The sequence below is a fragment of the Poromitra crassiceps genome (genome assembly GCF_964638095.1).
Source record: "Poromitra crassiceps genome assembly, chromosome: 9".
Taxonomy (NCBI): Eukaryota; Metazoa; Chordata; class Actinopteri; order Beryciformes; family Melamphaidae; genus Poromitra; species Poromitra crassiceps.
The window spans coordinates 22005476-22032059 of NC_139630.1; the positions used below are offsets into that span (position 1 = coordinate 22005476).

General features: G+C 42.7%; 1 protein-coding gene across 3 annotated transcripts in view; it reads right to left on the minus strand.

The window, feature by feature from the left end:
- LOC310782093 (uncharacterized protein) overlaps nt 1-19098 on the minus strand; it is a 576458-nt gene extending 557360 nt beyond the window's left edge. For all 3 annotated transcript variants that reach the window (XM_083642771.1, XM_083642770.1, XM_083642769.1), the window contains exons 1-4: nt 19086-19098; nt 13425-13544; nt 12918-13037; nt 11224-11343 (exon numbers count right to left, since the gene is read on the minus strand). In XM_083642771.1, the coding sequence (XP_083498897.1) occupies nt 11224-11343; nt 12918-13037; nt 13425-13492 (308 nt within the window). In that variant the 5' untranslated portion in view covers nt 13493-13544; nt 19086-19098. The remainder of the gene's footprint in view (nt 1-11223; nt 11344-12917; nt 13038-13424; nt 13545-19085) is intronic.
- Nucleotides 19099-26584: the final 7486 nt, after the last annotated feature.

Genomic DNA, 26584 nt, shown 5'->3' on the forward strand with positions numbered 1-26584 from the left:
GGGAATGCTTGTGCATATCGAGTGAAATGGTCAGTCACTACTAATACATTACACACGTTGCGGGAATCAGGTTCAATAGAAAGAAAGTCCATGGGGCCTGAACTTTTAATGTGGGAAAGTGGTGCTGCTCTTTGGGGCAGAGTCTTTCTTTTGATGCAGCGTTCACATGTCTTGCAATATGTCTCTACGTCTAGTTTCATGCGGGGACAGACAAATCTATCGCAGACTAATGCATATGTTTTGTCAAGTCCAAGATGTCCATTATTGTCATGCAACGACTTCAGAACAAGACTCTGGAACTTCTTGGGGAGTACGAGTTGTCGCCGTAAGCGCTGGTCAGACTGTTTGACTGTTCGATATAGCAGACCTTGCTCGATTGACAGCTTTGCCCACTCTCGTTTTAGATGAGTAAGATCGGGATGGTTTGACTGTATTTGACTTGCAGGTGCTTTTTGATTTACAGCTAGCCATGCTTCTCCTATGACTGGGTCATTTTTCTGAGCAGCCTGAAGCTCTCCTGGACTGAATGTGGGCAGTTGATCAGCCACTACTGCAGAAGTATGGCAGAAAGCTTTGGGAACTGCAGACACATGAGCTCCTATTTGTGTAATCACACATGGATGAGAGTGTCCTTTTCGTGTGCTTGAAAGAGCCTTACAGAGAGCACGTACTCCTGGAACTGGAATTTCTTGCCATTCATCATCTGGTGTCATGCTGTCATGTGGACGTCGGGACAATGAATCAGCGTCAATGTTATGCCGGCCTGGTCTATACTTAAGGCTGAAGTTGTAGGTGGACAGTGCTGAGAGCCAGCGATGACCAGTGGTGTCGAGTTTAGCTGACGTGGTCACATATGTTAGTGGATTATTGTCCGTTCTGACCTGGACGGCAGCTCCATAAAGATAGTCATGGAGCTTGTCCACAACAGCCCACTTGAGAGCTAAAAACTCCAGTTTGTGTGCTGGATAGTTTTTCTCAGACGATGAGAGGCTTCTGCTTATGAACGCAACTGGGCGTAGGCCATCATCATGCTCTTGATATAAGACACCACCTAGCCCGTCCAGGCTTGCGTCCACGTGCAGAACGTAAGGTTTCTGTGGGTCTGCAAACACCAAGACAGGTGCTTTGGTGAGTCTTGTCTTAAGTTCTTGAAAAGCATGTTCGCATTGGTCACTCCATCGAGAGCCGAAGGCTTCAGAAAGCTTGAAGTAAGTCTTGTCAGGTGAGTGTATAGCGTGACGCCCTTTGGAGCGTGAGCATGGAGGATATCCTTGAAGGAGTCCATTGAGGGGACGGCAGAGTTTTGAAAAGTCTTTGACAAAACGGCGATAATAGCCGCAAAATCCTAGAAAGGATCTGAGCTCCGTCACTTTTTGGGGTCTTGGCCAAGAGACGACAGCCTCTATCTTGGATGGGTCTGTCGCTATTCCATCCTGCGACACCACATGTCCAACGTAGGTGACAGAAGTCCTTCCAAACTGACACTTGTCAAGTGATAACTTCAGACCTTCCTCTTGAAGCCGGTCAAGCACTTTGAGGAGCCGCTCTTCATGTTCTTCAAGTGTGCGTCCAAACACAATAAGGTCATCCAGGTACACTAGCACCTCCAGAAAGTTCATGTCGCCAACGGTTTTCTCCATGACTCTCTGGAAGGTGGCCGGTGCACCTGAAATCCCTTGGGGCATGCGCTCAAATTGATAAAAGCCCAATGGACAAATAAAAGCGGTCTTCTCCTTGTCTGTTTCGCTCATGGGTATTTGGTAGTACCCGCTCCTCAGGTCAAGGACGGTGAACCATTTACTACCAGACATGGAGTGAAGAGCGTCTTCTATTCTTGGGACAGTGTACTGGTCTGGTACTTTCGAAGGTTAAGGGTTCGGTAGTCCACGCACATTCGTACCTTCCCTGATTTCTTGCGTACGACTACTATTGGCGATGCGTAGGGACTACGCGATTCAGAGATGATGCCATGGTTTTGTAGTTCTTGTAAGTGCTGGCGCACATCCTCAAAGTCAGCAGGCGGCAAGCGACGTGACCTTTCTCGGAAGGGCCTTGCATCTTTCAGTCTTATTTCGTGGCTGGTGCTTTTAGAACAGCCTACATCCCATTCATGTTGAGAGAAAACCTCTTTCCTTTCCATCATTTTCTCACTGAGACGCCTTTTTGCTTCTTCTGGCATGGGCGAGCTTCCAAAGTCAAAAGATGAAGGGGTCAGATTGGTTACAGCTTCAGCAGCACGCGGTGCTCTCGGCAGAGGAACAGGGGCTACTGGAAAAATGTGGGCTAGTGGAGTTCCACGTTTCAAGCAAACTTCTCTGGATGACAGGTTTGTCACAGTGACAGTAACACGCCTGCTAGAAACGACTGAAGCTGGATGAATTTCAGGCCTCACTCTCAACTCGTCAGGGGTAAAAGTGTCATTTGACTGATCTATCAGTGCTAGTTTGTCTGTGAAATCACCAGGAAACTTTGGGCGGCCAGTGACTTTAACCACTTGTCCGGGTTGCAAGGTGATTGGTTTTGGTTGGGTAAACCACACGGTCCCGTGCTTGTCTACATCTTCAGCTGTGTCAAACTGGGTGATTGTCTCATACGCTTCTCGGAAGATGGGGTGTATGGTCAAACTTCCCAAGAATCGTTCTCCTGCCTGTTCTTTGCAGGTCTCAACTAATTTTCTCACCAGTTGAGTGTTTGTCCCCACCAGCACAGCAACTTTGTCATTGTTCACTGGGTCAGGGCATACTAAGGCCAAAGTGTTAACTTTCTGTGGCACTCCGGTTACCGCTGCAGTGAATTCGAGTTGTATGGACAGATAACCAGCATATGGGTATTTGTGAGAGCTTAAACCCCATATTTCTAAGTCTTGGAGTGGTTGGAGAGCTAAGTGTTTCAGGTATGTGTCATAGAAACTGCGATACAAAATGGTTATTTGGGAGCCACTATCAAGCAAAGCTCTTGCATAGATTCCTTCTATCTGTACCGGTACATCTGAAGTGGGTCCCACTAACCCTGTAGGCAACTGTTTTGAGCCTTGCCCCGTTGGGGGTGAACATTGATTGGAACGTGTTTCACATGGAACCAAGGGACGTTCCTTTACCTGGTTCCAGGGAAGTTTCCCTGCTGCCTGTTTGCTTTGATCAGCTTTTGATTCACTTTTCTTAGATCCTCGGGCTCTTTGCATTCTCTCCTTGTATGCCCGTCTTGCCCGCAGTTGTAGCAGAAGATTCTGACCTGCTGCGATCTGGACATTTTTACTCTGGTCATATCTCGAACAGCAGCTTCTGGTGTGTGCTGTACAGGCCTTGTCCTTGCTGTCGTATTTTCAGATTTGGGGGTAGTTGGAGCGGTGCTCAACAGTCGGGTCACTTGAGAAGACAGTTCCTTTACATCATTTCTTAGGCTGTTCAGCTCAGACGTAACGGAGGACTGAGGTACAGTGGCGGTGGCAGTGGTAGCAGTAGCTTTCACTCCTTCTCTGGCGCTGATCCAGTTTTCTTCCTCTCTTACATCACGCATCAGCTGAGAGAATGAAGGGGGATTTTGCAGTGAGTGGCTCATTCTCACACGCAGTGCAACCATGTCTTGAGTGAGTGCCCCCTTGACTAGCTGTTCCATCCGAGCTCGGTTCATGTCTTCAGCCTTTAGTCCTCCCTTTAGAAGGGCACGATGGAGAAGTTTGTCAAGGCGATATAGAAACGCAGAAAGCTTTTCTCCTTCATTCTGGTATGTGTGTCTGAATTTGGCCAAAATGTCTGCTCCGCTCTCTGTGGTGCCATAAGCTGTGTCAAGAGCAGATAGATAATCGGTGGCTGTGGCGGTGGGAGTGCTAACTTTCAAAAATCGGACGATGTCAGCAGCAGGCCCTTTTAAGCTCTCCACTATGCGCTGTCTCTTTGCGGCGTCTGTGCATTGCCATTCACTGATCATTTGTGTAGCCTGCTCCATCCAGGCATCATATTCCTCTTCACCTGGGGGTACAGGTTTCAGTCCTGAGAACAGTCTCAGCTTTCTGTAGCTAGGTCCATCTGTAGACACTTGGTTGCATTTGTCCACTAGTTTTCCAATAGCAGACACTAGATCCATGTTTACATCCATTTGGGGAGTTTGATTTTCTGATACAATGGTCCGGAAATCCTCCATAGACTTCCCTTCCTCTTGCAGAAGTAACCTCAGCTTTTTGTGGAAAGCATCCTCTTCAGGGGCAACTTCTTTTGTGCGAAGGCTTTCCAACGTATTCACAGCCCATGGCCCAACTTCTCCTGTAATACCTATGTCGGGAGGGGCAGTATCAGGGACTAAATCAAGGCTAGTTTCTACTAGTATGAATAACTTGGTACCCGTGGAATCGCCACGGCGACCACAAATTTTGGTGCGGCCAAAAAGTTTTACTGTGTTTAAGACTTTAGTAATGGTCTCCTCACTAGTGTCTATTGGCACATCGCTGAGTAATATACCACGAGAAGGATTTACGTTCTCCTGTCGGCTCCATTCACTAGCCTTAGAAAAATCCATTGTCTTTGGTGTATTTTTTTTTCTTTTATTTTTTTTTATTTTTTATTAGGGTTAACTGTTACTGACTGATGAAAAGACAAACAAATATATATTTTAGCCTGACTGGTAAACAGGAAAAGATCCCAGCGGTGCCTCCAAAATGTAACCTCCTCTTGCCCCCTATAGCCTCTGACCAGCAGAGTCACATACACAGCAGTATCTAGAATGAGCTGGATGTTATACTGGGCTAAGTATATAATTTCAATAACAGGATCCTGAGTTTCTAGCGGTTGGTGTTGAGCTGGCTAGATCTCCTATTTATCAGTAAGAGTCAGTTCAGGCTTGAATAAATGAATAATAGTGCGGTGCCTCCACTGTGGAATTACTAGACTCATGCACTATGAGCTAAATGTGTATTCCCCAGAAATAACAGTAAGTATATATGTAAGTGTAAACCTTCTAATAATAAATCGTTCAGGACAACAAGATAAAAAGGAATAACAAATATTAATTTATTTAGATTGTGTTGTATTGGTTTTTCTTTTGTTCGTTTTAGATTTCTTCAAAGTATTTTTCTCTTATCACAATATTTCTTTTACGTTTCAACAAACCATTTTTTTTATACCCTTTAGAAAAACACAAAATTCACAATTACCAGAATCTCAAAATAAACAAAACATTCAAGTTTACCCAGTAATAAAATAAAAGCTACAAAATGTACTTTGTGTTAATTTATCTTAAAGTGCCAAAAATACCCAAAGAAAATATTGTATGGTAGATCACTCACAGTTTCACTCTCAATAGAGTAATAGCGCCCTCTATAGGAAACTACAGTAAACACAAAAACAAAACCTGAGTTATGTGTGCATGTGTATCAGTGTCTATGTGATGTGTTTATGTGCTAGAATGTGTTAGAGCGAATGTGTGTGTGTGTGTGTACAACAACCACAGGCTTCAGTTAACTTTGACAGTAGTCAGCACAGTAACCCCAAACTGAATAGCTTCTCAAAAAGACAAGTAAAGGTTCCCCCTCATAACCCAGTGTTCACTAAACCAAGCTTGGATTTGCTAAACGGTGGGGCCCATACGTTGGTGCACATAGGAATCCTGGTTAGAAACCACGCTACTTTTTCAGTTCCAGTGTTTGAGAAAACGATAGTATCCAGTTACTCACGCGACCATGACACACTTTGGAAAGATCCAGGAAATCCACGAGCAGACAGATGAGGCAGCAGAAAGAACGAGAGCAAAGCAACCGGTCCGTGTTGCGACGCGTATCCAAGCAGCTGAGTCCGTCCTCAAAGGAAATGTTCATTAGCAGCAAGCTAACGATCCAGCCACGTTAATCCTCTTCTCCTTCGTCTGTGAAAGCGATTGCCCGGCGTTGTTTAAGCTGTCTGTCCCTCACGCGGGTTCAAGCAGAAACGTCCGTCTTGATAGTAAGTTACGAGACTTGCAAGTTTATCACTTTTAGTAAGAAAACAACAAAACGGCTTGCCTTGCTTCACTTCAAACTGTAGAAAAGAGTTTCGGATTGCGACACGCACACGAGTCTCGACTGCAAAGTAATATTTGTGCCAATACTTTGACGTATTTCAGTCAACAAATATCTCCAAACGTTAAACTTTGTTTATACTGCACGCCAGTGGTGGCTGGTGAGCTTGGAAACAGGGGAGGAAGCTAGTGCGGTGACCGAAGGTCGCCGCCCCTTTTCGGCGGCGACCATTGGTCGGCGGCGAAAAAAATGTGGGCTTTTTTTCTTCACGTGTGCGCGCGCGCGCATGTGTGTGTGTGTGTATTTGCCATGTTTCCCATGCTGTCAAGCCTCTTAGCTTTCCACCCAGTGAGGAGCATTGCATTAGCACCCAGTGAGAGGACTACAGGACGGAACAACACCTGGCACCTGAGGCGGTCCCAGGGAAAATATGACGTGTGCTCTGCTGCTGATACTCTCACCCACAAGCAGTTTTTGCCCAAAACGCCCAAATCTCATTTTAAATTAGCATTAGGATTAGACTGTTGTGATGTCATTATTCAGTTTTAACCATCAATAATTGTTCCTTTTCTCATTATTTCATTTCTCAGAGTAAATACTGTATATTTATTTCGAGATTTTTGTCAATTATTTGTGCTGTTATGGTTATAATTAGCCTAGTTACTCACTTCTACACTATCTTAGATTGTGTTACTTATGGATGGCATGGAATTATAGTGAAAATAGATTATCCCCCCTTTTTGCTGGGGACCCCACTTTGAAAACCACTGGCTTAGGCTAGAACTGTTGCGAGAAGGTTTCAGGATTTATCTCTATGCATTAGGCTGTGATTACTATTTATATAAATCTATTTATTCACATAGATTCATGATATATTATGGTATACAGCCTACCTGTGACATCAATGTTTTGATTCATCCTATGATGTCTCACACTCAGGTGTGCTTTCACAAGACAGGTGTTGTCCATTGAATCAGCTAACCTGTCTTTATAATGGCTGTCTTGCACTGTTTGTATGATACTTGACAAAGTCTATGGCCGAAACTGTTGTCAAATAGCGTTAAATTACACTTAATTGCATCTGGAACGAGAGTGTGTCTTCCTGTGCACAGTGCTGCACTACTCATTTAGTTATCAACTTTGGAGCGTTATTTACCCCCCCTTCCCGACATCCTAGGTTGACATGCTTCATCCCAATCGATTCCTTATTTCTTCTACTTTCATATGATATAAAGATCACCACTCAAGCTTTAAAATTGAGCCCGCTGTCAGCTATCGATTTACAGGCCAAATTCAGTTAAAAAATGTGTGAATTTAAGGTTCGCGGGTTTTAGTATAAGAAATTACAGGATGAAACTTCAATACGACAAAAATAGCGCTGCTCGGTGAACCATTTCCACGCCGAATTTAATAGAACGTTCGGATAACTTGAAATCAATTGACTTACTTGAATATCCGTGCTGTCTGTAGGGGAAACGCTGCAGTCGAGACGTTGCAAATATTCCAGTTTTCTGACATTGCAAAAAGCCCGTATCGCGCAGCTCAAGTCTCCCCGCAACTCGAAACTCGTTTTGGTGGTAATCCAATATCAACGACTGTCTGGCTTGTGAACACTTACTGATTGATAAAAAAGTAAATAAAAATAAGAGGGAAATATGATATGCTGCTACTGTCTCAGTAAATCCTTCCTGTCAGGTCAAGCAGTGGATTTCACCTCCTTGATTCAGCGTGAGAGACCACAGACCAGGCAGTGGAACAACGTTGCCGATTTTCAGACGTATTCAGCATTGGACAATACAGAATGTCAATCAATGTCAAGCAATCTATCCAACACACAACCAATTAGGTTTCACCTGGTTTAACCAGGGTAAGGGAGGGCTGCCTCCCAGCTCAACCTGATTGGTGGGAAAACAGTAAAAACACATCAATCTCACGTGTTCTCTGTGTCTGTCTGTCTTTTTCAACCAATCTTATTTTTTCATTAGATAAATTCCCAAATAAATAAACGCCCACAGGGCGAATGTTTTTTTAATCTCCTACTCCAAGGTGGGACCAGGGCCAGAGTCACTCGTCTGCATGGAGCTATAATGAATGAAAAAATGAGCGTCTGCACATAAGAAAAACACATTTGATTGATATTTTATTATAAAAAAAAAAATGAAAAATGAAAAAAAAATATATATATATATATATATATATATATATATATATTTTTTTAATATAAAATCCCCAATCTAATAGAGGAGGACCATCCTCCTATGCCTCACTGGAAAAACCTCCTCTGCTGCACGCAGCTCAGTTCTCCAAGGTCTTTCACATGTGTCTCTCTCTGAACAGACTGGTATGCTTTTTCCGGATTCCTCCTAGCCCCACCCCAGAGTCATTTCTCATTGGCTTAGAGCACAGCAGCGCGATCCCCGATTGGCTTAGCAACATGTCACTCAACAACAATAAGAACTTGGCGCAAATAGGAAAACAAAGCATCATGGTACATTTCTCATTTAAATTCACCCATACTGAAATAAAAACACTCAATCACATTTCCCATTTGAAAACACACTGTTATCACGTTTCTCATATAGCTATATTTCTGAGGTCTCTACATATGTATAGTATCATAGGATAGCATGCCTATATCTAGACATGTAATATTAACAGTTAGTAGTCCAGACACCCCAGGGAGAGGATATAATGAAAGAAAGTCCATAATTTAAGAGGGGTGGTTAAGCACTAATAAGCTACCATGGTCATCAAGGTCTATCATATAAAAACATAATCTAGAGATGAATAGGAATTTAAAAAAATCACAAGTAGAATTTCTCCACCTGGATGGTACCGATATCTTATATTTTGGGTTCTGGCCCATTTCCCTCGAGAAGGCATTCTTCTACCAAATTCAAAGGGCAAAATTCACCCCTCACGATGGGATAGTATGGGTTCATTATACCTTTTCTGAATCCTTATAGTCCTATATGAGTATTCCAGTGTTTGTTGTTTGTGTCTCTGATGTTCCTAGATGCCACAGTGCTGAAATAAAGACTATAATTTAGGCGAAAACTGTGGAAAAATGAATGTCACTGACACTTTGAAGAGCCCATGTGAGCTCTTTATTTGTCAGACAGACACACAACTGAGCTCAAATGAAAGCTAAGAAGCTACCCTTTACAATGTTGTCAAACATGTTATCATAGAACATGGTTAAAGGTCCTGAGCCTAAAATAGGTTATGGATCAGCACCTAGAATCGAATTTATTGTAGGGGTTTGCTAACTTCATGAGCCGATAACTGTGACAAAGCTGCCATTCTGCAAAGGCTATCATACTAAAATATCATCTATGGATATATACCTGTTCAAAAATCATGATTAGAATTTGTCCACTTGAGTGGTACCGATATGTGCAATTTTTGTGTTTGGCCCATGGACTAAATAGGGGAAAATAAGAAAATGTCCAATAAATATGAAAAGCTACTCCTGTGGAAAGGCTATCATATATTAATTTACTTATATTGACCCTATAAACAATTTAGTATAGGTAAAGTTTTGCCCACCCATATGGTACCGATATCTGGTCTGGCCCATGGACTATATCTAGTGTTACATGTGATCCTGCCTCTGACCTTAATGTTCACACCAGAACTTGGATGCGTGAAATGATTACCTTTGAGCATGGCATAACAATGTACACAATTATGGCAAGGAAAATTACCAGAAGGAATAGGACGAGAAAAGAAAGTGAGTGGGTCTCTTGGGCAGATCTGACTTTACTAAAAAATCTCTTAAATTGGAGGACATCTTGTAAAAATATCTGGGTGAAGTTTGAAAAGCATTAGAGATGTGAAAGTCACTTTCCAGTATGTGCCAATATCTACTCACTACTTCTTTGACTGACTTAGATATAGGACTATAGGTGGATACAAATGCTAAGCCTTGAGAAGAGGTGTCTCTGGAACTAGATTTAAGTAAATCAGACCGCTGCACTTGTCGTACTCTGTTGAGATGATTCTCCAATAAATCATCCCCATATCCCCTCTCCTTAAAATTAACACAAAGATTTTTAGCATACAGTATAACTCAAAAGAATCATCAGAATCACAAATACGTTTAATCCTCAATAATTGACTATATTAAATATATTAAACTATTGCATTAAAGAGAAGTCTACCATATAGTCAACAGATATATAGAAACATGCTGTGAAGAAGCTTCAACAACTGGTCGCCATAGCGACACTGCAATGCCTCATTGTCTGGGAGAGTTTCACAATGAAAACAAGTCCTCTGACTTTATTGTGTTTTTATCCTTGATGTTGATGGCTGCATGTATTTTATGTCCCATGTACTCATCCAAACATTGAATAAATTCAATCAATCAATCAATCAATCAATCAGAGAGAGAGAGAGTCTGTGCATATTGGCGTAGGACATAGGATTCAAGCAGCACCTTAAATTGATCAGAGCCAAGGGAAATCAATAATGTCTTGTTTAATAAATGTGCAATAAAAGTGCAGTCAGGTCTCAAAATGTGCATCGCTGGCACTGCGTTCAGACTGGATCATTTCAGTTATTACTTAATAAGTTGATATTATTGTACCTCAGACACCCGGCTAGCCTCTGAGTCATTCAGACTGGATCATTTCAGCTATTGTCATATACCTCAGACACATGGCTAGCCTCTGAGTCATTCAAAATGGATAATTTCAGTTATTACTTGTGATATTATTGTACCTCAGACACATGGCTAGCCTCTGAGTCATTCAAAATGGATAATTTCAGTTATTACTTGTGATATTATTGTATCTCAGACACACAGTTACCCTCTGAGTCATTCAGACTGGATCATTTCAGTTATTACCTGTGATATTATTGTACCTCAGACACACGGCTAGCCTCTGAGTTGTTTGAGGGGAAGTGTTGTCTGTGCAGGCGGGTGTAGAGTGGGGAGCAGTGTCAATGTTAGTGTTTTAATAGGCTAACATGACACTAACAGTTATACATTTTTTATACTTTACATTTGGGAGAAAAAAAACTTTTTACAGTATTAAATTATTACATCATCAGTTTTGAAAATAAATGACCCACCTGAAAAGTATTACATTACCAGTAAAAAAGTTTGTGAAAGTATCAGTTAGGACATTTTGTTACATTTTTTAGTTAAGTGCAAATTTTATTACATTTTCAGGCGTTATTATATTTTCATGAAATTATTATTACATTATTGAGTGTTACAGTCCTCTTACTTTGTGTCTGAAGGTCCAGGTTCATTACTGAAGTTTGGATTATTATCTTTAGACCAGTCACTCTTCATAGACAGACAGCTGGGTACTGGAGACTCTGCTCTCTGCCTGTGGTACTGACCTCTGAAACACAAATGTTTGATACACATCATCATTAGTTCTACTAAAGACAGACATCAATACATGTGACATTGCACATTATACGCCAGTTAGTTCCAGCAATTTGATTGGACAAGAAGAGGCATTCTAGCCATGATGATATCTCAGTATGACATCACAGGATGCTTCACTGTGTGTATATCCCTATCAGACAATGCTGTAGTGGTGAAACAAAAGTGGGTACATGAAGTGAATACATGAAAGCACAGTAGCACTGCTTGTCTAATTAAAAAGTGTTAAAAAACTATATATTCCACGTCTTTTGCAGACAATTCTTTATTAAAATATGTGCACCTGAATCCTGCAGGCGTCATCTTTCAAGTGTGCAACACTCACAGACGCAGCTCGGTTGCTGTGTGACATCGCCCGCTCAACTAGCATGAGCTTCACGCATGGAGCAATTGAGCAATCGTGAAGCATTTCAAATTCAAGGACTTTCAAGGACTTTTTCCATCACATTTTTTTTGTTCATAAGGGCTCTGCACAAAAGCAGGAAGCATTTCCCAAAACCTTCCTGCATTCAGAGGTGGAAAGTCATTATCAAGCTGTTGGTAAATCTCTGCTGTAGTGATGTCAGTTATCAGTCACCTCTGTGGAGACACTGGTATGTGTCACTCTTATGAATACTGCACTATTTATTTAGATATAGCTTTTTTCCTACTGTCTGTAGGGATTATTTTTAGTGTTGTATGTCTTTTTATATGGACCTTGAGTCTGGAATAAAGTTTTGATTGATTGATAGTTAAGTTAAGTTAAGTTATTCTTTATTTATCCCCAAGGGGAAATTAATCCTCTGCATTTGACCCATCCTCTACTACGAACCTTCCTAGAACTAGGAGCAGTGGGCAGCCGCAGTGCAGTGCCCGGGAACCAACTCCAGTTCTTTTTGCCATTGCCTTGGTCAGGGGCACTGACGGGAGTATCAACCCTAACATACATGTCTTTCTTGATGGTGGGAGGAAACCGGAGCACCGGGTGAAAACCCACACGAACACGGGGAGAACATGCAAACTCCACACAGAAAGGACCTGGGACAGACCAGGGTTTCGAACCCAGGACCTTCTTGCTGTGAGGCAACAGTGCAAACCACTGAGCCACCGTGCCGTCCAGATCAAATTGTTATGATCACCATTGTCACATTAGTTCAGAAATATCAGTTTAATTTGACACTGCTGATAGACTGCACCTTCCACTGACAAGTGGTGCTATTTTCATTATTTATTCTATTTTACTGCTATTCTATAGATCAGGGTTACTGGTCGTCATAGCTACGTTGCAATGCCTCATTGTCTGGGAGAGAGAGAGAGATCCTCCTCCAGGGTCTGGAGGAGGATCTTTAGACCAGTCACTCTTCATAGTAAATGAAAGTAAATGACCCACATGAAAGTTATTACATTACCAGTAGAAAAGTTTGTGAAAGTATCAGTCAGGACATTTTGTTACATTTTTGAGTTAAGTGCAAATTTTATAACATTTTCAGGCATTATTATATTTTCATGAAATTATTATTACATTATTGAGTGTTACAGTCCTCTTACTTTGTGTCTGGAAGTCCAGGTTCATTACTGAACTCTGGAGGATGATGTTTAGACCAGTCACTCTTCATAGACAGACAGCTGGGTACTGGAGACTCTGCTCTCTGTCTGTGGTACTGACCTCTGAAACACACATGTTTGATACATATCATCATTAGTTCTACTAAAGACAACAATACATGTGACACTGCACACTATCATTGTTTCTGTCCAGTTTTAAGGAGTACTCTCGTACACCACTGTCCCTCATGTAATAAACAATTTCCCCACTAGATGGTGCATCGAGTCCACAATTGAATCTGTTCTTTCACTCTGCAGCAAACTTGGGTCTGCTCAGAGCTCGAATGCTGGGCTGCTCCAGTTGTTTTGATGATTTCTTTATTTCAGATCTCAGACAAACTACAAAACCACTCAAGACAAGAAGATGGGTTTCTCATACTAACACAACATTTGTCTTTCATCCTCATTTAATCATATGCCATTCCATCAGACTTGTACCAGTCCTCTTACTTTGTGTCTGAAGGTCCAGGTTCATTACTGAAGTTTGGATTATTGTCTTTAGACCAGTCACTCTTCATAGACAGACAGCTGGGTACTGGAGACTCTGCTCTCTGCCTGTGGTACTGACCTCTGAAACACAAATGTTTGGTTCATATCATCATTAGTTCTACTAAAGACAGACATCAATACATGTGACATTGCACATTATACAACAGTTAGTTCCAGACGAGCAATTTGATTGGACAAGAGGCATTCCAGCCATGATGATATCTCAGTATGACATCACAGGACGCTTCACTGTGAGTATATCACTATAAGACAGTGATGTAGTGGTGACACAAAAGTGGGTAAACTATGAATTTCAGAGGCAGCTTTCTCGTGCGTCACACCTTTATAAAAAGGTGGATAAAAACTTCAGTCACACATACAAGACAAGACTAGATATGAGACTAGAACAACTGAAACTGGATTGATTGATTGATCAAATTGTTATGATCGCCATCATCACATTAGTTAGAAATATCCGTTTCATTTGACACTGCTGATAGACTGCACCTTCCAGTGACAAGTGATCAGTAGCGGCTGGTGCATTGTTGTCCAGGGAGGGCTATATATAGGCATGGACGATGGGGTTGAAATCAATATGATAATCATAAGGATTCTTCTCAATATCAATATCTATGTTTCACGTATGCAAAATCAGTGTTCATCTCATTGAACTGAATGGTGATGTCAAACAAACCTTATATTTTCAAATAATATACCTGCCATACCTCATTTGATCAGTTTTTAAGTAACATTTGCTTGTCATCATCAATTTAGACAGTAAAAATGTCACTATTAAAATAACTTCATATCATCACGATGATTCCACTGAAAGACAACAATAATAGGCTATTGAATTATCGTCCACTCCAGCCCTAAATCAAGCAAGTAGTAACGGACGTTACTAGCTACTAGAAACATCTGAAAAAAAACCGAGTGTATTTTCTTCCTCTGTCTGTAACCTGTTGTTTAATGGCGAGCTCAGGGTGATCTGGTCCAAGCTCTTTCACTCGATGCTTCTCCTGTAAAGTCCGTCTCTCAAACGGCGTCGTTTTGAGTGACTTCACAGAATTTTCTTTCTCCATTCTTGCAAAACGTCTTTTGTGTTTTATGGCAGTTGAAAACAAACTTCTTTGCTTCGCGCGCGTGCTGCAAAGCCGTCGGCGTGGGACTGCTACTAGTGTTTATGCGTCGCTACCCTATGGTCGCTACCCATCTACGTAGCCTAGCCTACGTCACGACACTCACTCTACCTGACCCCACCTCCACCTGGTAAAAAAAAAATATATATATATAGCCTATAACGTTTTATTTTCCCTCTTCTTCATGTGGATAAAGTAGGTGGGGCGGCGCCCTGGCGCCCTCTAGTGGTCGGCCGCCACTGCAAGTGATGCTATTTTCATTATTTATTCTGAGACTGTGAGCCTCCCCCAGACAAAGCTTGGGGACAAGCCCGTGGCATGCACGTTCTGTCTGAGCCCGGCCCGGCCCATCCCATTGGCCGGCTTTATGGGCCCGAGCCTGGTTTAAACCCCAAATCTTCTTAGCAATTATCTACATGTAACCTAAATGAAAAGGTACTTTTACTTAAATAGGCTACTTTTTATTTAAGTAATTTCCTGGGCTAGTACTTGTATTGTACTTGAATTTTCACTAAAGTAAGAATACTTGTACTAGTAGGATTTGGGGTGGTCACGCGATCTGGTAATTGTCACCCCATTCAATCGTCGTTATCAGCGTCTTATCACCCCATTCATATCGGCCAGTAGGCAGCCTACTGACCTGCTAGTAGGCGCAGAAGGTCGTTATCAGCGATTCGTTATCAGGAGAGGTTTCCGTTTTCGTATTTTAACGCGTTTTGTTGCTTAATTCTAATGCTAAACCTAACACTAACCCTGACCCTAACCCTAACCCTCACCCTCACCCTCACCCTCACCCTAACCCTAACCCTAACCCTAAGTTGTTTTATTTGCCTAAATATAAAGTTGTCAGCTAGCAAGGGCGTGGTGTCTAGACTGTATGATATTATCCAGAGCGTCGTCTCTCCATCACTCACACACCTGGCAGAGAAATGGAAAGAGGAGTTGGGAATTGAGTTGTCGGAAACAGATTGGCCACAGGCGGTCTCACTGGTGCACTCATCATCAATATGTATTAGGCACGGGTTGGTACAGTTTAAAGTTCTACATAGGCTTCACTTATCGGCGAGCAAGCTGGCCAAGCTATATCCTGGTTTAGACCCAAACTGTATTAGGTGCAGTCGAGACCCAGCTACCCTCAGTCACATGTTCTGGCTGTGCCCCAAACTGACCCCACTCTGGACAGGTGTATTTAACACATTTTCCTTTATGTGCGACAGAGTCATTGATCCCAATCCATTGACCGCTCTGTTTGGTGTAGTCCCACAGGAGACATCAATTCCAACTCACCAAGCTGAAGCTATAGCATTCTCTACATTACTGGCTAGACGTCTAATACTCTTCAGCTGGAAGAAGGTTAGGGCACCATCCCATAAGCGCTGGGTAGAAGAAGTAATGTCCCATCTCAAACTAGAACAGCTTAAACACACTGCCCGAGGCTCCACCCAGAAATACCTTAAGATCTGGCAACCGTTTCTGTCCTACTTCAAGACGGAGTTCCCACAGGTTATAGAAGAGTAGCTGCTTCCCCCCCCCCCCCCCCTATCCTATCCTACATTTTGTTTTGTTTTGTTTTGTTTTGTTTTGTTTATTCGTCAACTGTACCTTGTGTATGTATTTGTGTTCTTGTCCTGACTGGTTTAATTTAATTTAATTGTATTGATTTTGATTTATTGAGTAGTGTTGGTATTGTTGTTGTGGGTTTGTTTTTGTTTTTGTTTTGTCTTGTTCTGTCTGTGTTAATTTGGAGAACGGAGTGCTTTGAAAAACCAATAAAAACATTTGAATAATAATAATATAAAGTTGTTTGATAACGGCCATTGAAACCTACTGAAACCTGGTTTCAGCAGGTTTATCAGCGATGACGAACCTACTGAATCTATGGGTGACAACGGTCAGATCGGGTGGATTTGTCAGTGCTCTTTCCACCTCTGCCTGCATTTCATATCATAGGCTCACATGTTCACATGGTTTGAAGTTGTCTTTCTCAGAACACATTGGTCTTCTTTTCTCACTTGTGTTTTGACTTGCATTCTGTCAAACACTGTAAACATTTTATTTATTTATTTATTTACTGTTTTTATTTCAAGATTTACTGTATTTATTTCAAGCTCTTTTAAGCATTCCAGGGGGCGGGGCCAACAACAAACAAAACATGCTGTGAAGACAGATATATAGAAACATGTCGCTGTGAAGAAGCTTCAACAACTGGTCGTCATAGCGACGCTGCAATGCCTCATTGTCTGGGAGAAAGAGAGAGTCTGTGCGTATAGACATACAGTAGGAACCAGGATTGATAAGAGACAAGGGAAATCAATAATGTCTTGTTTATTAAATTACATCAAGTGATTCACTCTTCAGTTATAAAACACTATATTAGCATCCATTTTCTCCACACATTTTTAACCAAGTGGCGTTCAGCTCACCAAGTGATGCAGTCAAGTCTCAAAATGTGCATCGCTGGTACTGCGTTCAGACTTGATCATTTCAGTTCTTACTTGTGATATCATTGTACCTTAGACACACAGATAGGGCCCTATCTTCGTACGGCGCTATCGTTTGTGCTGCCGTTTGCGCGCCTCTTATTGCTACCTTCCCTGCGTCTTAAGCTATCGTCTGCCTCCATAGTCCAGTTTTGCGCTGGGATCTAAGCGCAGACACAGGTGTAGGCGTGGCCCAGGTGTGTCCGTGGGCCTCTAGCCTATCATCTGCCTCCCGCAAGTGTGATTTTCGGCTCTGGCGAAGATATCGTCGCTATGATCCGAGCGTAAACAGGTTTGGGCGTTGCCTGTCCCAAAATAGGCGTTCCAGCGCAACGTGTTAGAAAAAATGGCCTTGGGTGCTCTCAATTTTAACGCCACCAAATAGCTGGTCTTAGCGCAACAAACCCCACTACGCCAGGTGTACGCCTGAGAGCTAACAGTATTCTCCGCGCAGTGCATGGCACGGCATGGATGTCACTTTCCAACACCTCGCGCCTGCACACACTCTTCTCTCCTCAGAATGTCACGTTGATTTTCAACTATAGCCTACACTGCAGAAAAAACACACCTTGATTTAAAAATGAGAATTTGTTTGTCATGGTTTTATTAGGGTACATAATTCCCGACCATACAGGTTTGTGGTGTAAACTAACAGTAGATTGCTTTTGAGAAAGTTGTGACGGTGTTGTGCCAAAAAGTGATTTGCTGCCAGAAACTGATTTCGCTCCGTGGGACCGCGCACAGCGCTGCCTCTCCCCACCCTGTGAGCCCCATGGCGCGGCCCAAAACACCCAGGGCACCGACCCACCCCCACCACCCAGCCTGCCTACCCGTCCAGCTCGCACCTTCTCCCTCCAGCACCCGGCGCACTAGCCGAATCTTCGCACGCCACATTAAGACCCCTCCCCGGGCTACACACAGATTCCCGCCCCGCCAGACCCTCGTTCCCCTAATCAATTCAAAACGCAAATCACTTTTTGGCACAACACCTGTAGTGTCCGGCCAGTTCAGTAACCTCTTTCCCTGCAATTGCACGCATGCAAGACCAGCTTCTCCACAGCGCGGATGGCGTGACCGCAGTCAATGGCTTAACCAGAGTGGACAATTCTGACACAGGCTATTGAAATAGGCTAGAAGTACAATCTCACAAATTCCTACCCTATTAAAGAAACACATATTTTTAGATGTGTAGGCCTATGTTATAGCCTATATGAACAAAACGTCTAATTACAGTAAGCACATGCTTTGGGACATCACTGCGTAATTGTGCGGCGGCCCTCTCTCTCTCTCTCTCTCTCTTGCCCCCTCTCTCTTTTCTCTCTCTCTCTCTCTCTCACTCTGTTTCTCTGCTTGCTCTCAGCAAGAAAGAAGCTGGTGTCAGACGTGATGGCAGTGACGCTGTGGCTTTTAAGGGGAGTGATCTCACCTTGTGAATCCTGTTATGGGCATAAACACGCCTATGGAGGTTTGCGCTCAGATGACGTGAAGCGCAGCGGGCCGACACACCCACAATTAGGGCTTTGCACGGCGATATTCCAGCGCAAAACGGGCGCTAAGGCAAAATTACCGCCGTTGGGAAGATAGGGTCCTTAGCCTCTGAGTCATTCAGACTGGATCATTTCAGTTATTACCTGTGATATTATTGTACCTCAGACACACGGCTAGCCTCTGAGTTGTTTGAGGGCAAGTGTTGTCTGTGCAGGCGGGTGTAGAGTGGGGAGCAGTGTCAATGTTAGTGTTTTAATAGGCTAACATGACACTAACAGTTATACATTTTTTATACTTTAACTTTTTACAGTATTATATTATTACATCATCAGTTTTGAAAATAAATGAACCACCTGAAAGTATTACATTACCAGTAAAAAAGTTTGTGAAAGTATCAGTCAGGACATTTTGTTACATTTTTTAGTTAAGTTAAGTGCAAATTTGATTACATTTTCAGGCGTTATTATATTTTCAGGAAATTATTATTACATTATTGAGTGTTACAGTCCTCTTACTTTGTGTCTGGAAGTCCAGGTTCATTACTGAACTCTGGAGGATGATGTTTAGACCAGTCACTCTTCATAGACAGACAGCTGGGTACTGGAGACTCTGCTCTCTGCCTGTGGTACTGACCTCTGAAACACACATGTTTGATACATATCATCATTAGTTCTACTAAAGACAAACATCGATGCATGTGACACTGACTGCACACTGTTACTGTTTCCATCAAGTTTTTCATAAGGAGTACTCTCGTACACCACTGTCACTCATGTAATAAACTGTTTCTCCACTAGATGGTGCATCGAGTCCACAATTGAATCTGTTATTTCACTCTGCAGCAAACTTGGGTCTGCTCAGAGCTCTAATGCTGGGCTGCTCGAGTTGTTTTGGTGATTTCTTCATTTCAGATCTCAGACAAACTACAAAACCACTCAAACAAGAACATGGGTTTCTCATAACACAGAACATTTGTCTTTCATCCTCATTTAATCATATGCCATTCCATCAGACTTGTAACCAGGGGCGGTTTTAGCATCCGAGCTTTGGGTGGGCTCAGCCCACCCAAAGGTCATGGACCACTGAACCCCTAGGGGGGTCCGGGGGCATGCCCCCCCGGAAGAAAATTTTGTACAGTTTCAAGTAAAAATGGATCAAACTGGCGCACTTTGAGATCAAAATGAAGAGACTAGATCTATGAAGAACTACACACATCAATATCTTCTTTACCGTTCTGTGGTTTTACAGCAATGAAAAAATAATTGTTTCCCTATATATACTATATATATTCTGCATACAGGTTACTATATGGTAGAATTATGCTTGCATAAATAATACCAAAATCACTTCAGGGGAGTTTCAAGTAAAGTAACATTTTGCTTTGTAGGCAAAACAAAAGTAAAATTAAATCAAAAGGGAACTTCCTAACTTATTGGCTGGAATAATATTCCGACAAGATAATAATATACTGTAAGCACTAAAGCAGGAGTTTGCAGTCAACTAGTTGAAATTAATATGTGGCAGTATTTGTGGGGGTCAAAATCTATGTAGGGTGTACCACCACAAATAGATCAGTGTATGGGAAACACTGACTATTAAATTGTGTGACTAGAAAGACACCAATAAATCTGAGAAAATGTACTTTAATTTTGAACAACAGCACTACAACGGTGGCATTACAAATGGTATTATGAAATTATTGTGTGAAAAAACAAGAATGCCACTTTTTTCATGAACTTTAAGCAGAAAATTAAAAAATAGTTTTAAAGCAAAAATAAATAATAAATAAAGATCATTTTAACATTGGCTCAACCAGCCCATCTTACTGACCACCAGGGGTCCTGGTCCTTAATCCCTTTTTATTACTCCCATGCCACTGGTACTGTACACAAACAAGGCTGTTTAAATATCTGCCTTGCACTCCCTTAGAGCAGGGGTGTCAGACTCATATTAGGTAGAGGGCCGGATTTGTTCAACTGAGACCTCATGGGGGCCGGATTTTTTTTTTACTAAAATCAATTCGACTCATTTACCCATTTACTTCACAAAATAAATACTGCTCTTTCCATTTCTCTTGAAACTGCCTGCATTACGTGTCAACCTTTCTCTTTTTCTTGTTCAGGGGCGGACTGGGATCATAATTCAGGCCGGGCATTAGATACCAAGCAGGCCAGGCCGATACGGGCTGACGCACGTGCCGGCGTCAGAAAAATTTGGGCCGTTTAAAGCTCAATTTGGGCCGTTTGAAGCCAGATGTGGGCCGTTTGAAGCCCAATTTGGGTCGTTTAAAGCCAGATTTGGGCCGTTTGAAGCCCAATTTGGGCCGTTTGAAGCCCAATTTGGGCCAAGTCCAATTTTACAATGAGATGCACCCACTTTAATCCTGAATAAAGTAATAAAACCACTAGTAAACCAGTAGGCGGCGCCTGGCCTGCTGTTCAGTGAGTGGCCTGACTGCGGGCACAATTTTTTTTTTTTTTTTTTTTTTTTTTTTGCAGGCCAGGCCAGGCCAGGCCAGGCCACCGGGCATTTGCCCGACGTGCCCGATTATGCAGTCCGCGCCTGATCTTGTTGATTCTTTTGTTTTTTGGTAGGTAGCTGAATGCGCGATTCAATTCCAGCGTGGCATCATGGCGGCTTTGTTTACACCTGATGACCTACTGACATACTTCCTTGTAGTGCAGGTTAATTAACTTATGAATGAACTCTTAGCTTGCTTATTAGCCACACGTAGTTCATGATAATGGGGTGCGAATTTAATAATAATAATAATATATATATATATATATTTTAATATTCCAAAACATCTCGCGGGCCGGATGAAACCTGCCCGTGGGCCGGATCCGGCCCGCGGGCTGTATCTCTGACATCCCTGCCTTAGAGGGAAATAACAAGCCTGTAAGAACTTTTATTGAGATACTGAACTAACATCACAGCAAGACATAAGTGATGCCATGCACGCATGTTAAGCTATCGTCATCATCACATCAGACAGGCTGTGTAAAGCAGCCACTTGCGATTCTGAAGGGCTTAATTTCATTCAGATAACAAGGGACCCGTTTGAAAATGTTTGTCACTTATGCCCATATGTTTCTCAAAAAACATCACATCCATTTACACCCGCTTACTGCGAGCTAGCATGACATGGCTGGCTGGTGCCATGGTAGCCTACCTACCTTCCTCCAGTCCACCTGTTTGTCTGGCAGGCACAGCGACAAGTTCTTTTGTTTAGCCTACGACAACGTTACGTGCTAATTTGCATATCAATATGCGCTAATTAAGTAACTACTAACGACTCTGACTGCTCAATGCTCACCTCAGTTTCATTGATCATGAGTGGGGAGAACGATTGTGTGGACTGTGGAGGACCACTTCGCTGCTGTACTGTGTGTGTGACCTGTGTGAAGTGATGTGGGATTAGGCAGATAGATGGAGGAGGGAGCGCCTGCGCAGCCGCGGTTCTAGAAACTTTTCGGGTGGGCTGAACCCCCCTAAATTTTTGTCTCAGCCCACCCTAAGAACATAGAGGGGGGGGGGGAAACATGCACACAGCGCATTGAGTGTAGTCAGAAACTGCTACTAATGACCACCATGGATTTGGAGAGGGATTAAAAAAAAAAAAAAAAAAAAAGTTTTTTTGCCTCTATTTTTTTGGGTGGGCTGAGACTATTTTTGGGTGGGCTAAAGCCCACCCAAAAACGGCCTAGAACCGCCCCTGCTTGTAACTGTCCTCTTACTTTGTGTCTGAAGGTCCAGGTTCATTACTGAAGTTTGGATTATTATCTTTAGACCAGTCACTCTTCATAGACAGACAGCTGGGTACTGGAGACTCTGCTCTCTGCCTGTGGTACTGACCTCTGAAACACACATGTTTGGTTCATATCATCATCAGTTCTACTAAAGACAGACATCAATGCATGTGACATTGCACATTATACAACAGTTAGTTCTGGACGAGCAATTTGATTGGACAAGAGGCATTCCAGCTGTGATGATATCTCAGTATGACATCACAGGACGCTTCAGTGTGTGTATATCACTATCAGACAGTGATGTAGTGGTGACACAAAAGTGGGTAAACTACATTTCAGAGGCAGCTTTCTCGTGCGTCACCACGTTATAAAAAGGTGGATAAAAACTTCAGTTGTGCAAACAAGACTAGATATGAGACTAGAACAACTGAAACTATACGATACGATACGATACGATACGATACGATATACTTTATTGTCAGTTCACACTGAAATTTGTCTTGCAAGACAGTGGCAGTCCCATGCACAAACACATGACAAAGAGAACAAAACCAAAAAATACAAAGATACATACACACATACAGCACACAGAGAGCATTGGTCACTGCTCCACTGACCCTCGGCCATGTTCTTGATTAAGCCTCAGGATCGACTGATGTATAAAGGACTTTCTTAGTCTGACCTTCTTGAAAGTTGGAATTAAGTATCTCCTGCCAGAGGGCAGGAGTTCATATTCTTCATGTAGCACATGATTAGTGTTTGAGGCAATATTTCTAGCTAACCTCAATACACTGTTGACATATGTAGACTCATGTAGACTATGGAGTGGTTTACCTACAATTTTTGAACAAATATTCATCTGTCTAAGTAGTTGTGATTTTAAGGTAACAGACAGGCATCCATACCAGGTGGTACTGCAGTACTGTAAAACACTCATAATCACTGAGGTAAAAAATAATAGAAGAATCTGTTTACTAGCACCAAAAGATCTTAATCGGCGAAGAAAGTATAGTCTTTGCTTTGTTTTCTTACTCAGGGAGTCTACGTGGTCTTTCCATGACAGCAGGTGGTCTATTGTTACTCCTAGGTATGTGAAGGAGCATACCTGCTTGATCTGTTCATTATGGATAGTAACAGAGGTGCTGTGTGTGTCAGGTGGAGACCCAAAAACAATCTCTGCTGTCTTTTTTGCATTGATTAAGAGAGCGTTGTTAACTGAATCATATTTGCCTATAACGATATATTTTTATTATTATCATTGGTAGAAATTAAGCACTCCTCTGCGCACATAACCCATGACCAAAATAGTCATTGTGTTACTTATGAATGGAATTATATCGAAAGTAAATTATCCCCCTTTTGGCTGGGGACCCCCTGGAACTCCCTCAAGGACCCCTGGGGGTCCGGGTCCCCGGACCCCCATTTGAGAACCACTGTTGTGGATAACCTAAGAGTTAGACCCAGGGGGTCTTCAAGCCCCTAACCCTAAACCATGGTTGTACCGTATCTCCCAACTCATCCTGGATGACAAGCCCGAGGGCGTGCTTTGACCTTGAAAAATAAAATCCAATCAGCCCCTCTCTAGCAGAACACCTGTGAGCTGGTGGAAGAGGCCCACCCTGGTAAACGTAGTCTATGATTTGTAGTTTTTAAGTACTGAATGGACTACAGTGAGGCGTAAAAATGGAACTGACACCTGTTGCAGCATACAAAAAACAGGAGGGTGGAACACAGCAAACATAGAACAAGATCATCAGGAAGGGCTCAGGAAATATTGTGATATTTGATATGCAAGAAAATCGACCAAGCCCAATTCACCTGACAATGAAGTGAACTGGGGTGGGGTATACTCTATCAATGATTTCATTTTCAATTGAGTGGCGCAATTAGCCAGTCTTTTTCTCGTGGGCGGCTGTAGCTCAGGAGGTAGAGTCCACTAATCGCTTTGGATAAAAGAGGTCGGTGGTTCGATTCCTGGCTCCTCCAGTCTGCATGTCGAAGTGTCCTTGGGCAAGACACTGAACCCCAAATTGCTCCCGTTGGTGTGCCAGCACCCTGCGTGGTAGCCTGCCGCCATCGGTGTGTGAATGGGTAAATGTACCTACTGACTGTAAAGCGCTGTGGATAAAAGTGCTATATAAATGCAGGCCATTTACCATTTACCATTTTACCATTTTTTTTACCTTAATTTGGGGGGGAGTCTCACTGAGAGCAATGCTCTCTTTTTCAGAAGCTCCCTGTTCACATTCACACACACATTCATACCTGGAAGCTGACCAGTACAACCCCATGGCTGCATTTCCCAAAAGCTTCTTAGCGCTAAGAAGCTTCTTTGACCCTTCTTAAGGCTCCCGTAAAAGAAGCCAACGAAGCCAACGCGTTTCCAGATTGCTTCTTAGCCTAAGATGATCTTTCGTTAAGAAGGTTTTGTAAGAAGGGTCTGGGGCGTTCTTAACACCTTGTTAACGACAAAACACTAGCAGATTCAGCCGCGTCAGGCAAAAGGAGATAATAATATAGTGTCCACTGTTGTGTTTTTCCCTTTTTACTTTCTTTCATGCACCCTTTAGTGTTTAAAATTGGGGAACACTTGAAAATCTCTCCTCTATGTAATATGGTTACTTGTGTTTTAAATGTTTTACTGTAGGCTATATTCCTCTAATCAGAATGGATTCCTTTTATAATAAGAATGTTGTGGGTTTATATAGCACCTTTCACAGAACCCTTCTTAAGAGCCTTCTTTAGCGATGTGTTAAGAAGGCTGTTAAGAAGGCGTTTGGGAAACACTTCTTTGGAGCCTTCTTAACTCCTTAAGAAGCTTCTTAACTCCTTAACACATTGAGTGCCAGCGACGCCATATGGCGTCATTAGAAATTTACCGTAGAGTGCCAGCGACGCCAAATGGCGTCAATAACTCGAAATTGTTTTTTTGACGGGGGGGGGGGGGGGGGGTGTCCATCTCAGCTTCTTACATCGCCTCTTACAATATGAGAGCTATTGAATGTGTCTAACCTATTTTACAGAACCCTTAGGTGGCGACAGCGCTCTCCAGATGAGAGAACGTGGAGTAAAACACACAGAAGAAGTCGCATCGCATCCGTCCGTATGCAGCTGCTTCATTGAAGCAACGTTTAGCTGTGCCCCTGCAGCAGCCAATCTGCTATCACAATTGAGCACCTCCGTGTGCGCTGCAACAGCCCATTCGCATGATCAGCCGTGGATTTGTTATTATTCTCAACTGGAAGCATGGGAGCTGGTACACGCGGCTGTAAAAAAGCTGGATCTAGCGGACTTTTCAAGTGCTGAGCACACGCAGAGCAAACAGCAGAGCCGAGCAGAGCAGAGAGACACTCCTCCCACAACGGGGGGGGGGGAGGAGGAGGGGGGGAGGTGGGGCACGCAGAGCAGCACACAACACTGACCCAGACAGACCCAGACAGCAGGACAGGGTTGGCAAACGCAAGCCAGAATATCCGATGCCCACCAGCAGAAGCAAGAAGCTGCAACCAGCAGCGCACGCAGGGGCCAGCGCTGCTGGTTGCAGCTAAAAATATTATTCTTCCAAACAAAATTCCCTGGCCTTCACTGTTTTATTGAAGGAAATTATTTTTGAGGTGTGACTACATCAGAAAATTAGCTTCAGAGTCAGTGATGTGCTTGAAATGTTTAATTTCACAAAAGGCTCATTATCTCAGCTCGTAGAAAAAAAGGTCTGTTTTTCGTTCAATCAAGCTATCTTCTCCGGCTCATAACTAAAGAACGGAAAATGGGATCAATAAACTTTTTTTTGCAGGTGATAGAAGATAGTCTCATCGTTATTTGTGCGTGTTCAGTGTTTACATAGTAATTATTAAAGAAATGATATGACTGTTTTAAAATGCATTGCGGCCTATGTGGCACAGCAAGCAACCTTTTGCCCAAGGGCCGTGGCACTCAAAGTGTTAACTCATTGAGTGCCAATGACGTTGAACGACGTCAATTCAAATAGTAACGTAGAGTGCCAATGACGTCTAAAGACGGCAAATGCGTTTTTTGACGGTGGGACGTGGATCAAAGCCTGATGCATCTCCTCTAAAAGTATGGGGGATTTTGAAGGTGTAGAAGCTATTTTACGGACCCATTAGGTGGCGACAGTGCTCTCCGGATTAGAGAAAGATGAGAAAAAAGAGTAGAAGAAGCCGTGTGGGGAAACAGAAATGCTGTAACGTTAGCTGTGCCTGTGAACAGCAGCCAATCTGCTGCCACAATTCAGCCCCTCCGTC